Source organism: Sciurus vulgaris, assembly GCF_902686455.1.
Source record: "Sciurus vulgaris genome assembly, chromosome: 3".
Classification (NCBI taxonomy): domain Eukaryota; kingdom Metazoa; phylum Chordata; class Mammalia; order Rodentia; family Sciuridae; genus Sciurus; species Sciurus vulgaris.
Genome location: NC_136463.1, coordinates 123978931 through 123992941, shown reverse-complemented (window position 1 = coordinate 123992941; position 14011 = coordinate 123978931). Strand labels below are relative to the sequence as shown.

At 35.8% G+C, this 14011-nt stretch overlaps 1 protein-coding gene across 8 annotated transcripts in view; it reads right to left on the bottom strand.

Moving 5' to 3' along the window:
- The window catches only part of PPIG (peptidylprolyl isomerase G), a 50282-nt gene that overhangs the window by 14098 nt on the left and 22173 nt on the right, over nt 1–14011 (bottom strand). For 7 of the 8 annotated variants that reach the window (XM_079135481.1, XM_079135474.1, XM_079135477.1 and 4 more), the window contains 2 exons: nt 11307–11336; nt 11076–11215 (listed from right to left, as the gene is read on the bottom strand). In XM_079135481.1, coding sequence (XP_078991607.1) covers nt 11076–11215; nt 11307–11336 — 170 coding nt within the window. Of the gene's footprint in view, nt 1–11075; nt 11216–11306; nt 11337–14011 lie in introns of those variants that run through there. The other variant, XM_079135480.1, reaches the window with a different exon arrangement.

Below are 14011 nucleotides of genomic sequence, written 5' to 3'. Positions count from 1 at the left end.
TTAAAGAGCATTTAAAAATTCTAAGTATGACAATTGCTTATACCTCACTCTCAATACAAAGGAATAAAACCTAAACCACAAAACCTTAATCCCTGCTGAAACACTTAGACAAGATAAACTGCAAAAAATCCTTTACAAACACTTTATGTGTCCTTAAGGTAAAAATGAAACAGAAGTAAAAGCAAAAGTCACTATGCAAAGTTAAGAATCATATGGATGAAAAGGAATTACAAAGAGTAATACTTTCTTGGGTTACTTCTGATGACTTTATTTAATTATCTGTTTTTGCAGTGCTGGGGATAGAACTCAAGGACTCACAAATGCATCCCCAGCCCTTGTTTTAGATTATGTAGTTTGCTTATCATTATGTACAAGAATTTCCCAAACCTGTTCCCTAACCTTTATTGGAGGGGGCAGGGTGGTGATGAGTTTGTAATCCTATCAATTAAATATTAGACTTACCAGTACAATATTAAAGTAAAAAAACAAACTACAGTGCATCTTATTTGTAAAAACCCAAGGGAAGAAAATGCTGGCTTGTTTTTTTATTTGGGACTTAAGACCAATGAATTTCACTTGAACCCTTAACAATAAATTTCTAAATTAACCTTCAAAATAAAACTTGAAATAAAGAGCTATTCCCAAAATGATCTCCTTCAGAAAATTTCATTTCATTATTACTGGTCTCCTCAATAGTTTCTAAGCTTAACACCCCACTACTTTCCAATAAAAGTTCCAGAAACACTGAAATGAGTCTATTACATGTCTCCTGAGTACATGTATCTTTGTAAGATGAAAATGACCTAAGTAAAAACTGCATTTAATACCTCACCCTACCAAACAAACATCATGGCTTAGCAACACAATATAATGGAGAACCATCACTTGTGATTGCCTGGCTGACAGAGCTGTGGCACTGCTGCTATGCTGTACCAAAATAGAGTATATTCTACTGTGATGACACATATATGTTAGTTTTTTGTCCACAGATCATAACTCCTTCCCCAAGCCAGGCTACAGAAACTAGAATTTCTTTTCCCCAGAAGGTTAAAGAAACTAATCTTTACTGGGAACAGTGGTGCATCCCTATAATCCCAGCAATTTGGGAGGCTAAGGCAGGAGAATTTTAAGTTTGAAGCCAGTGTCAGCAACTTGGCATGGCCCTAAGCAACTTACCAAGACTATCTCAAAATAAAAAATAAAAAAGGGTTAGGTAGCTGAGTGGTAAAAGCGGCCCTGGGATCAATTCCCAGTACGTCTCCCCACAAAAAAGAATAAGATCTTAGAGGTCAATGAGAATGATGATACAACATATCAAAATCTCTGGGACACTATGAAAGCAGTACTAAGAGGAGAATTCATTGCATGGAGTGCATTCCAGAAAAGAATGAAAAGTCAACAACTAAATGACCTAACATTACAGCTCAAAGCCCTAGAAAAAGAAGAACAGAATAACAGCAAAAGTAGTACAAGACAGGAAATAATTAAAATCAGAGCTGAAATCAATGAAATTGAAACAAAAGAAACTATTCAAAAAATTGACATAACAAAAAGTTGGTTCTCTGAGAAAGTAAACAAAATAGATAAACCCTTAGCCACACTAACAAAGAGAAGGAGAGAGAAGACTCAAATTACTAAAATACATGATGCAAAAGGAAATATCACAACAGACACCACTGAGATACAGAACATAATGAGAAGCTACTTTGAAAATCTGTATTCCAACAAAATAGAAAGTACCGAAGACACTGACAAATTTCTAGAGACATATGCTCCTCCCAAACTGAACCAGGAGGACATACACGATTTAAACAGATCAATATCAAGCAATGAAATAGAAGAAGCCATTAAAAATCTACCATCCAAGAAAAGCCCAGGACCAGATGGATTCTCAGCCAAGTTCTACAAGACCTTCAAAGAAGAACTCATTCCAATACTTCTCAAAGTATTCCCGGAAATAGAAAAGGAGGGTACCCTACCAAACTCATTCTATGAAGCTAATATCACCCTCATACTCAAACCACGCAAAGACACATCAAGGAAAGAAAATTTTAGACCAATATCCTTGATGAATATAAATGCTAAGATCCTTAACAAAATATTGGCAAACCGTATCCAAAAACATATTAAGAAAATTGTGCACCACGATCAAGTGGGGTTCATTCCTGGAATGCAAGGATGGTTTAACATCCGTAAATCAATAAACGTAATCCGTCATGTCAATAGACTTAAGAATAAGAATCATATGGCTATTTCAATTGACGCAAAAAAAGCATTTGACAATATACAACACCCCTTCATGCTGAAAACACTAGAAAAAATAGGGATAGTAGGAACATACCTATACATTGTAAAGGCTATTTATGCTAAGCCCATGGCCAACATCATTCTTAATGGAAAAAAAACTGAAACTATTCCCTTTAAAAACAGGAACAAGACAGGGATGTCCTCCTTCACCACTTCTATTCAACACTGTCCTCGAAACTCTAGCCAGAGCAATTAGGCAGACTAAAGAAATTAAAGGGATACGAATAGGAAAAGAGGAACTTAAGCTGTCACTATTTGCTGATGACATGATTCCATATTTAGAGGATCCAAAAACCTCCTCCAGAAAACTTCTGGACCTCATCAATGAATTCAGCAAAACAGCAGGTTATAAAATCAACACACATAAATCTACAGCATTTTTATACGCAAGCGATGAAACAGCTGAAAGGGAAATGAGGAAAACAACTCCATTTGCAATAGCCTCAAAAAAAATAAAATACTTGGGTATCAATCTAATCAAAGAGGTAAAAGATCTCTACAATGAAAACTACAAAACACTGAAGAAAGAAATTAAGGAAGACCTTAGAAGATGGAAAGATCTCCCATGTTCTTGGATAGGCAGAATTAATATTGTCAAAATGGCCATACTACCAAAAGTGCCATACAGATTCAATGCAATTCCAATTAAAATCCCAATGACGTACCTTACAGAAATAGAGCAAGCAATCATGAAATTCATCTGGAAGAATAAGAAACCCAGAATAGCTAAAGCAATCCTTAGCAGGAAGAATGAAACAGGGGGTATCGCAATACCAGAACTTCAACTATACTACAAAGCAATAGTAACAAAAACGGCATGGTATTGGCACCAAAATAGGTAGATCAATGGTACAGAATAGAGGACACGGACACAAACCCAAATAAATACAATTTTCTAATACTAGACAAAGGTGCCAAAAATATGCAAGGGAGAAAAGATAGCCTCTTCAACAAATGGTGCTGGGAAAACTGGAAATTCATATGCAACAGAATGAAACGAAACCCCTATCTCTCACCCTGTACAAAACTCAACTCACAATGGATCAAGGACCTTGAAATCAGACCAGAGACCCTGCATCTTATAGAAGAAAAAGTAGGTCCAAATCTTCACCTTGGTGGCTTAGGATCAGACTTCCTTAACAGGACTCTCATAGCACAAGAAATAAAAGCAAGAATCAGTAACTGGGATAGATTCAAACTAAATAGCTTTCTCTCAGCAAAGGAAACTATCAGCAATGCGAAGAGAGAGCCTACAGAGTGGGAGAATATCTTTGCCACTCATACTTCAGATATAGCACTAATTTCCAGAATCTATAAAGAACTCAAAAAACTCTACACCAAGAATACAAATAACCCAATCAACAAATGGGCTAAGGAAATGAACAGACACTTCACAGAAATAGATCTACAAGCAATCAACAGACATATGAAAAAATGTTCAACATCTTTAGTAATAAGAGAAATGCAAATCAAAACTACACTAAGATTCCATCTCACCCCAATTAGAATGGTGATTATCAAGAACACAAGCAACAATAGGTGTTGGCGAGGATGTGGGGAAAAAGGTACACTCATACATTGCTGGTGGGACTGCAAATTAGTGCAGCCGCTCTGGAAAGCAGTGTGGAGATTCCTTAGAACACTTGGAATGGACCTACCATTTGACCTAGCTATCCCACTCCTCGGCCTATACCCAAAGGACTTAAAATCAGCACACTAGAGAGAGATAGCCACACCAATGTTCATAGGGGCTCAATTCACAATAGCCAGACTATGGAACCAACCTAGATGCCCTTCAATTGATGAATGGATAAAGAAACTGTGGTATATATATACAATGGAATATTACTCAGCTATAAAGAATAATAAAATTATGGCATTTGCAGGCAAATGGATGAAATTGGAGAATAGCATGTTAAGTGAGATAAGCCAATCTCAAAAATCCAAAAGAGGAATGACCTCACTGATAAGCGGATGATGACACTTAATGGGGGGGTGGGAGTGGGACAAGAAAGGAGGAAGGAGGGACTGTATAGAGGGAAAAGAGAGGTGGGGGGGTGGGGGGAAGGAAAAAAATAATGGAATGAATCAAACATCATTACTCTATGTAAATTTATGAATATGCAAATGGTATGCTGTTACTCCATGTACAAACAGAAACAACATGTATCCCATTTGTTTATAATAAAAATAAATTAAAAAAAAAAAAAAGAATAAGAAACTCTAATCTTCCCTCACCTTTCTGTCTTGGAGGGGGTCATAAAAAATTCTCTGAACTATCTTGTCTGATAGTAGGTCTCAAAACCTAATAATCTGAAAAGAGGTCTTGCCTTATACCTGGGAGGAAGAAATATTTTGCATAGAAAGACCAAGAATGGACAGGCCGTGATAGGTATACTCATCAGTCTATTAGCATTCGATCAAATCCTGTTTGCCCAAACACATTTTTACATAGTTGTCCATGTTACAGTCATGCTTAGGCAATGAAGTCTCTGCAAGAACTCAAAACGACAGGGTTCATTCTGGACAAATGAACACATGGGAGGTTCCTGGAGGTTGACGCACCAGAGGAAATTAGAAGCTCTGTGCTCCTTCCTCCATTCTTTGCCCTATGAATCCCTTTATCTATATCCTTTATAAAATCATTTATGATAAACCAGTAACTGTGATTCCCTGAGCTCTGTGAGCTGCATGAGCAAATTAACTGAACCCAAAAAGGAACTATATGTAAATCCTGATTTTTTAGGTGCTCAGTCAGAAACACTGGTAAAATAAACTGGGGCTTGCAAATGATACCTAAAGGAGATGGCAGGGACTAAACCCTCAACACATGGGATCTGATGCCATCTTCTGGTACCATCGGAACTGAACTGGATTAAAGGATGCCCAGTTGGTGTATGTTGCAGAATCAATTGCTTGCTTGGTCTATGTGGGGAAAAAACCCATATGACTGTTATCAAAAGTGATCTGTGTATAAGCAAGGAGTAGAAAAAAAAACAAACAATTCAAATTGTTTTTCCACAGCATCGTCAGACCCACATTAACTAGCCTTGGAAAAGATCCAAATTCAGAATTTGAAGCATGGTTTCCATTGAATTAATGCAACTTTTGCATCATCATGAAGTAAAAAAAAAAAAAAAAAAAAAAAAAAAAAAAAAAAAAAACCCAACCATGGTAATTTGGGACTATTTGTAAAACATTCAACAGCTGCTTCCTATTGTGCTTTTCTTTCTGTACTGCCAGACAATCTGTTTCCTACCTTTTCTTCTCATATAACTACATGCTGCCATGTTGTCACAACTCGGCTCCTGCGTATACTTTGTAAAGTAGCAATGCCCTCATCTCTTGTTGCATGGTCAAGACAGATTCCTCTTTAACAACTGCAGTAGACTGAAGAGAACAGCACGACCAAAGGTCATGTCAACTACTGAAAAAAACAGGAAATACCTTAATCAAGGTAGTGGTTTCATTTTCTGGTGGTCTGTGTTCTATCTTCCATTCTTGAGGATACTTCATTGAGCCTCTACAGGGGATTTTTTTTTTTTTTTTTTAAAGCTCCGGTGTTCTACCTCTACATACATTGAAGGTTCTTGTCTTGTCTTGGACCCTGAGCCTCCTATGGCAAATTCAAACAGCCAAAAAAGCAAAATCTCTAATCTTGCAATAGAAAAGGGAAGACCACCTGAGAAGGCTGCTCAGACTCATGAAGACCATCTATAGGTTGGGCCCAGTCAGTGAGACGTCAAGTCTGTCTTCTTTCAGAGGTTTAAAAAAAAAAAAAAATTCTATATATTTTTAAAATTAGGGTGAAGATCTTTCACCCAGGTTAATATAATAATGATTTACCCCACGATGTGGCATAAAGCTTTTTGACTATATTTTGTTGTTGTTATTTTGGTTTTTGGTACTGGGGACTGGATCCAGAGGCACTTCACCACTGAGCCACATTCCTGGCCCCTGTTTTTTTTTTTTTTTTTTTTTTTAAATATGTATTTTGATTTTTGAGACATTCTGAGCTTGCTAAGTTGCTTAGGGCCTCGCGAAGTAGCTGAGGGAGGCCCTGAACTTGCGAACCTCCTGCCTTAGCCTCCCAAGTCACTGGCAAGCACCACCATGCCTGGCTTTTTGATTGTTTTTTATTTAATATTCCTGTAAGGAGAACAAACTTAAAAATTGGATATAAGACAAAGCTGTCTGAAAAAAGATTATATAGATAATGGCAAAATTCATTCTAATAAATGTCCTGAATGATAGCTGAAGGACCATGGGGTAACTGGTGTCAAACTGTGATATTAAATGAAGATCTTTCCTCTGGGTTGGGATGTAGGTCAGTGGTGAAACACTTGCTCAGCATGCTGAAGGCTCTAGGTTTCATTCTCAGCACCACAAAACAAAAAACCACTCTACTTCTTTCCAGTGTGATTTAGAACACACTAGAAATTAAAGTTCAGGCTTGAAGCTGGACACCATGGCACATGCCTGTAATCCCAGTGGCTTGGGAGGCTGACGCAGGAGGATTGTGAGTTCAAAGCCAGTCTCAGCAACTGAGTCCCTAAGCAACTCGGTGAGACACTGTCTTGAAATAAAATACAAAAAAGGGCTGGGGATGTGACTCAGTGGTTGAGTGCCCCTGGGTTCAATCCCTGGCATAAAAAAAAAAAAAAAAAAAAAGTTCAGGCTCAAAACAAACAAAGCTGACTTTTTCAGAAATTTCTGGGAATACAGACACTAAAAAAGGAGTCCAAATCTTCCCTGTGTAAGGGAACCAATAAGGACAAGGCAAGCTAACTTAGCATGGGTTTCAGTGACAGAGTAGGATGCTTTATCTATTTTCAGAACAATCACCTGGCCACAATGGCATATGTAAAACTAGCATTTATTTCTTCAGGTGACAATGCATTATAAAGATGCCAGTAATAATATATAAACAGTTACATACACATCCTTATACTTCAAGTAAACACCTAAACCCTGCTCTCTTAATATCAAAACATTCTTTATACTAAATTTATTAGTTTATGATTACTATTTATGGTTTCAAATGTGAGCTTTATTATCTCATTCTCTTTCTATATAAGCCCCACAGAATCTCATTAGCTTTCATAAGCAGAGAATAGATCTTAATACAAGAAACCATAAAGACCATAAAATATAAGAAAAATAATGTCAAATGCAGAATACAAGATTTTCTAGATGATGTGGAAAGAAATAATGCCTTAAGCCAAAATAATCTAGTTGAATTAACTATATTCTGAATAATTAAATATCAGTACGCCCAGGGTCTAAAATTTATCTACACTAATACAGATTATTTTAGTAATTTTAAAAAATGTAAATCATTTATATAGCACCACTCAATTCTCAAAACACTTCATTCTTTACTGAAACAAATGCAAATATTATATTTATTTGTTACTAAGAATAAAAATCAAATCTCATATACAATAAGAATAATTTTAAACAGTCCCATTATGAGCTTCAACATACTCCTACAGTACTTTTTATTTAATATGCAATGGATAAAAATAAAAACATTAGAATCAAGATAGAATTCAGTCAGAAAATTTTAAATAAGCATTTTATGTTCTCTATACCCACCTTGAAACTCTTAAAATTAAAATAACACAAAATGTGTATATTTCTGAGTATTATAGAGCAAATCAGTAGACTTAAAAGGTTAGAAACCAAATGTTCGAGCAATTCTGAAAGGCATGTTAAAGATGAATTAGTGACATATAATATTATTACTCCTTAGATTAGCAAGAACAGAAGTGGTTTAATGTTTCATTGCTCTTTATATAGGTTTGAAGGTAATCTCGTTCTGTTACTTTCAGAGCATCAGACCCGATATTTGTAATTCACAGTAGCAGTCACATATCTCAGATTATAAAGACTTAAAATGTTTACTCACAACAAAATCCTTACCATTTCAGATAACATAACATCAAATTAGATTCACATTAGCTTCAAATGGTCTGGTCTAGTCTATGTAAAAGTTTAAACATGCAGATGTTTCTGAACATAAGCAACACATGAAGGGAAAGGATTTATTCCGTCAGTTTCTTAATTTATCTTAAGTCTCTTCAATTGTCATCCTATCCCACCCATTTTCTCTTCCTCTAGAAGAATATGTTACAATCATACAATTCAGACTTTAGTTTTTAAAAAAACAAACCAAGTGGAAGCAAAAGGGTAAAGTATTGCAAATAAATAAGGTAAAATTTAAATGGTTCCATGTTTAATGAACAAAGTAAAAAGTTGCAAAAAACACTTGAAAAATACAATATAATGCTGCCAGGCACGGTGGTGCATGCCTGTAATCCCAGAGGCTCAGGAGGCTAAAGCAGGAGGAAGGCAAGTTCAAAGCCAGCCTCAGCAACTTAGCCAAGCCCTGAGCAACTTAGCAAAACCCTGTCTCAAAATAAAAAATTTTTAAAAAGGGTGGGGATAGGGCTCAGGGTTAAATGCCCCTGGCTTAAATCTCTGGTATCAAAGAAAAGAAGAAAAAAAAAAGAAAAAAAGAAAAAGAAAACACAAAGATGTCAAGAATGTATAATACAGAAAGAATAGTCTCTTCAATAAATGGGGATGTCTGGGGGTGTAGTTAATGTGCGTAAAATGTGTGCTTACAATGGGAAAAGCCCTGGGGTTGAATCCCCAGCAACCTCTAAAACAAACATAAAAATGGACTACATACATTCACATGCAGGAGAATGAAATTAGACCCATATCTCACAATATATACAAAAAAATTAATTCAAAGTGGATTAAAAAAACTTAAACATAAAACCTGAAACTACAAATCTACTAAAAGAAAACATAGGGGGATGGTCCATAACAATGATTTGGGCAACAATTTTTTTGGACATGACCCCAAAAGCACAGGTAGCAAAACTGAAAACACGAATGGGATTCACATCAAATTAAAAAGCTTCCGCATGATCAAGGAAACAATCAAAAGTCAAGACACTGTAAGTGGAATAGGAGAAAATATTTATAAACCATGCATTGATAAGGGGTCATTATTGAAAATATAAGGAACTTAAGTAACTCAATAGCAAGAAAATGATCTGATTTTTAAAAATGGTCCAGGAAAAAAAAAAGGGCCAAGGACCTGAACATTTCTCAAAATAAGACATATTCAACAATACTGAGAGAAATGCAAATTAAAACCACAATGACATATCATCTCATGTGGATTATAATAGTTAACAACATGATGAAAGAAAGTGCTGGTGAAGATATGGAGAAAAGGGAACTTTGCACACTGTTGGTGGTAATGTAAATTAGTATAGCATTATGTTCTCAAAAATTAAAAATAGCTGGACATGAAATTAAAAATAGGTGGACATGGTGTTGCACACCTGTAATCCCAGGTGCTTAGGAAACTGAGGAAGAAGGACTACAAGTTCAAGGCCAGCATGGGCAACTTATCTATATCAAAATAAAAAAAGGGATGGGGAGATAGCTCAGTAGTAAAGCAATAATAGATTCAATCCCCAGTACTAGGGTGAAAAAAAAAAAAAAAAAAAGAAAAAAAAAAGATTAAAAACAAAACTACCTTATGATCCAGCAAACCCAATACAAGATATACATACCCAAAAGAAATTAAACCAGTATGTTGAAGTGTTGCCTGCCCTACCATTGCATTCTTCACAACTGCCAAGATAAGAATCAATCTATGCATCCATCAATGAATGAATGGAATAATAAATGTCACACACACACCAGAATTCTATTAAGCCTTTAAAAAGGATATCCTGTCATTTATGGCAACATGGATGAATCTACAAGACATTCTGTTAGGTGAAATAAGCTAGGCACAAAAAGACAAATCATAATGTCATTTACATGTGGATTCTGAAAAAGATGAACTCACAGAAGTAGGGAGTAGAACTGGTTGGTAGTGGTCACCAGGGATTTGAAGAGGAGGGTTAAGAGGATATTAGAAGAATGTTGATCAAAGGATACAAAATTTTAGTCGGAATAAATTCAAGAGATCCACTGTACAACATGATGAGAACAGTTCATAACAATGATTGTAAACTGAGAACTGTGGCATGTGCCTAACTCTGGAAGCTGAGAAAGGCAGAAGGATCTTGAGTTTGAGGCCACCTTGAGTAATCCAGTTTCAAAAACAAATAAGAGCAAATAAAAAACCTACTTAGAGGCTGAGGTAGAGGATTTCAAATTCAAGACCGGACTGGGAAACTAAGTGAAGCCCCATCTCAAAATAAAATTTAAAAAGGTCTGAGAGAGCTTGCCTAGTAATGTGGCAGGCCCTGGGTTCAATTCCTAGTATGCAAATTGGGGCAATGACTGTATTCTTAAACATCACTACATAGATTTTTAAGACTTATCACCACACCCACACACCAAAAAAAAAAAAAAAAAAAAAAAAAAAAGTGAGGTAATTTATGTTCATTAGCTCCATTAGGAAATCTACAATGTGCACATATTTCAAAACATCATGTTGTCTATGGTATGTATGTAATTTTTGTCATTTAAAATAAAATTAGAAGTCTGGCAAGATGGTTCATAACTGTATATCCTGTGACTGGAGGCTGAAGCAGGAGAATTGCAAACTGGGAACATAGCTCAGAGGGAAAAGCATCCTTGGGTTCAATCCAAGTACAAAAATAAATAAATAAATACACAAAAATCTCACATTCATGTCAACTTTAGTATGAATTTCAAACCAACTATTTAGAGTGTCATTATTTATTTAATATTAGTAAGAATTCCTTGAAATATGTACTTGTTCTTACCTTTAGATTTGGGAATTAGCTCTCCACAACTGAGTATCCGAACTTCAGCAAATGGTTTGCTAGCTGCATCTGTTTTCTGGTTTTCTATCTCTCTTACAACTTCTTGGCCAGAAATCACTTGCCCAAAAACAACATGATGCCTGAAGAGTCAAATAAAGATGATTAGAAAAAAATCTTATATTATTTAATATTAATTTAAAGTAGATTATAAAATATTAAAAGGAACTTTACCCATCTAGATGAGGAGTTGGTTTTGTTGTTCTTTTGGAAGTCATCAGATAGAAAAATAAAAACAAAGTCAGAGAAAAACAAAGTTAGCATCTCTAAAAAGGAAAAGAAAATAACTACATTGAAAACAAAGTAGAAACCAAAATAATCATGTTACTTTAACATAACATAATCATATTACCTTAACCTTAAGTAAACCATAATGCAAAATATCTTCCATACAATGTATTTCCCATAGCCCCACTGCACTGGGGATTGGGCCCAGGCATGCTTTACCACTGAGCCACATTCATAGTCCTATTTATTTATTTATTTAATTTAAAAAAGAAATTTTTTTGTTTTTTGTTTTTGGTTGTATATGGACAAGATACCTTTATCTTATCTATGTATTTGTATGTGGTGCTGAGGATTAAACCCATGCCTCACATGTGCTAGGTGAGCGCTCTACCACTGACCCACAGCTCTGGCCCTATTTATTTAATTTTGAGTCAGGGTCTCTTAAATTGCTGGGGCTAGCTTCAAACTTATGATCCTCCTGACTCAGGCTCCAGAATATTGGGATTATAAGGTATGTGTCACCACACCTGGTTTATTTTTTATCTTGAGAAAGGATCTTCCTAAGTTGCTGAGGTTAGCTTTGAACTTGTGATCCTCCTGCTTCAACCTCCTAAGTAATTGAGAATTAAAGGCATGGGCCGCCACACCTGGATATACAATGTATTATAAAAAAATGTGTTCTTGATAGAAAAACAGTACCTACTTGTTGAAAACTTGGATATAAGCCAGGCACAGTAGCACACACCTATAATCCCAGTAACTTGGGAGGCTGAGGCAGGAGGACTGCTAATTCAAAGCCAGCCTCGGCAACTTAGTGAGACCTTATCTTAAAATAAAATACAAAAAAGGTCTAAGAATGTGATTCAGTGGTTATGCACCCCTGGGTTCAATTCCTAGTACCAAAAATAAAAAATAAAAAAGGATATGAAGTCAACATTTGGGTGTTATTACTATCTATTTGTATTTCTTGTACATAACTAAGTTCTTCCTGAATGTTCATGGTTTATAAGGTTCTACTGTATGGACATATCAAAATTTATCAAGCCATTCTATAATTATGATTTTATGGGTTTAAGACTACTTTTCATGGGCTGGGGCTTTAGCTCAGTGGTAAAGTACTTGCCTAGCACGTGTGAGGCACTGGGTTTGATCCTTAGCACCACATAAAAATAAATAAGTGAAACAAAAGTTATTTAAAGGTATTGTGTCCATCTAAGAAAAAAAAAAAAAGACTACTTTTCAATTTCAACATTTTAAACAGAGCAGGGAGAGGGAGGTAGGAGTGGTCAAATCCTAATGGTCCCCAGATATATTCGGTTGATCCTGAACAGAAATGGTTCACATAGTGTTCACAAGCTTTTTAGAAATTTGTATGAACTCATTTATGTTTTATAGTGCTAGGGGTCAAACCCAGGGCCTAGTGCGTGTTAGGTAAATATTCTTGTTTTTGTTTTCTTTTTAGATATACAAGATAGTAGAATGTATTTTGACATATGTATAATATACATACATGGAGTATAACTTCCCATTCTTGTGGCTGTACATGATGTAGTAATCCGGGTAGTGTATTCATACATGAACACAGGAAAGCTATATCTGATTCAATCTACTGTCTTTCCTATTCCCATTCCCCTGCTCCCTTCCCTTCATTCCCCTTTGTCTAATCCAATGAAATTCTATTCCCACCCTGCGGCCAATTTCAAAATTAAGTTAAGTGACAATGTTTAAATTTTTTAATTCTACCAAGTACCACAGTGTATGCCTACAATCCAAGCTACTTGGGAAGAAGAAGCAGGAGAAATCCAAGTTTAAGGCTAGCCTAGGTCATATAGGGAGAACCCCCAACTCTGGGAAACAAACCGACAAAAGGAGGTTAGGGACACTTCCACATGAATTCTAGGTTTGAGGCCTCTCTGGAATACTTGAAAGTTGTGATACCTGGTACACAGCAATAACTGATGAGAGCCGAGTGTTTCTGTGTTCTTTAACAAGTGAATTAATAGCTTAGTTTCTTGTCCCAACAGGCTTATTTATGTTCCTTGCCTTGGTTAGGCTTGAGTTTTTCACTCCTGATGTAAACTTTAAGTTGAAGAAAATTGGATTAAAATTAAGGGAGTGCTCCTGTAGTCCCAGATACATGGGAGGCCAAGACAGGAGGACCACTTGAGCCTAATATCTCAAGAACAGTCTGGGAAACATAGTGAGAGCCCTCTTAAAATAACAAAACCAACAAGACAAAACCAAAACATAAAATAAGCATATTTTGGCAAATGAACTTTTGTCATCCTTTTCCACCAGATTACCTTTAAAGCTATGTAGTTAAGAGGAGCTGCTACTTGGTTATATACCAGACATATTGGCACAAAAGGTTAAAGATAAGCATCATATGAGATTTATTACTATTTTTAAGAAAATTATCAAAAAATGCATTGGGTATAAAGCGATCTAATTTACTATTCTATTGTATGTTATTTTATTAGTTATAATTTAATTTTATTACTAGTTATAATAATAAAATAGCATGCCAGTAATCCCAGTTACTCAGGTAGCTGAGAAAGGAGGGTCACAAATTCAAGGCCAACAGGATGACTCAGGAAGATGCTGCCTCAAAACAAAATTTAGAAGGCTGGAGGTGTAGTTCAGTGGCATGC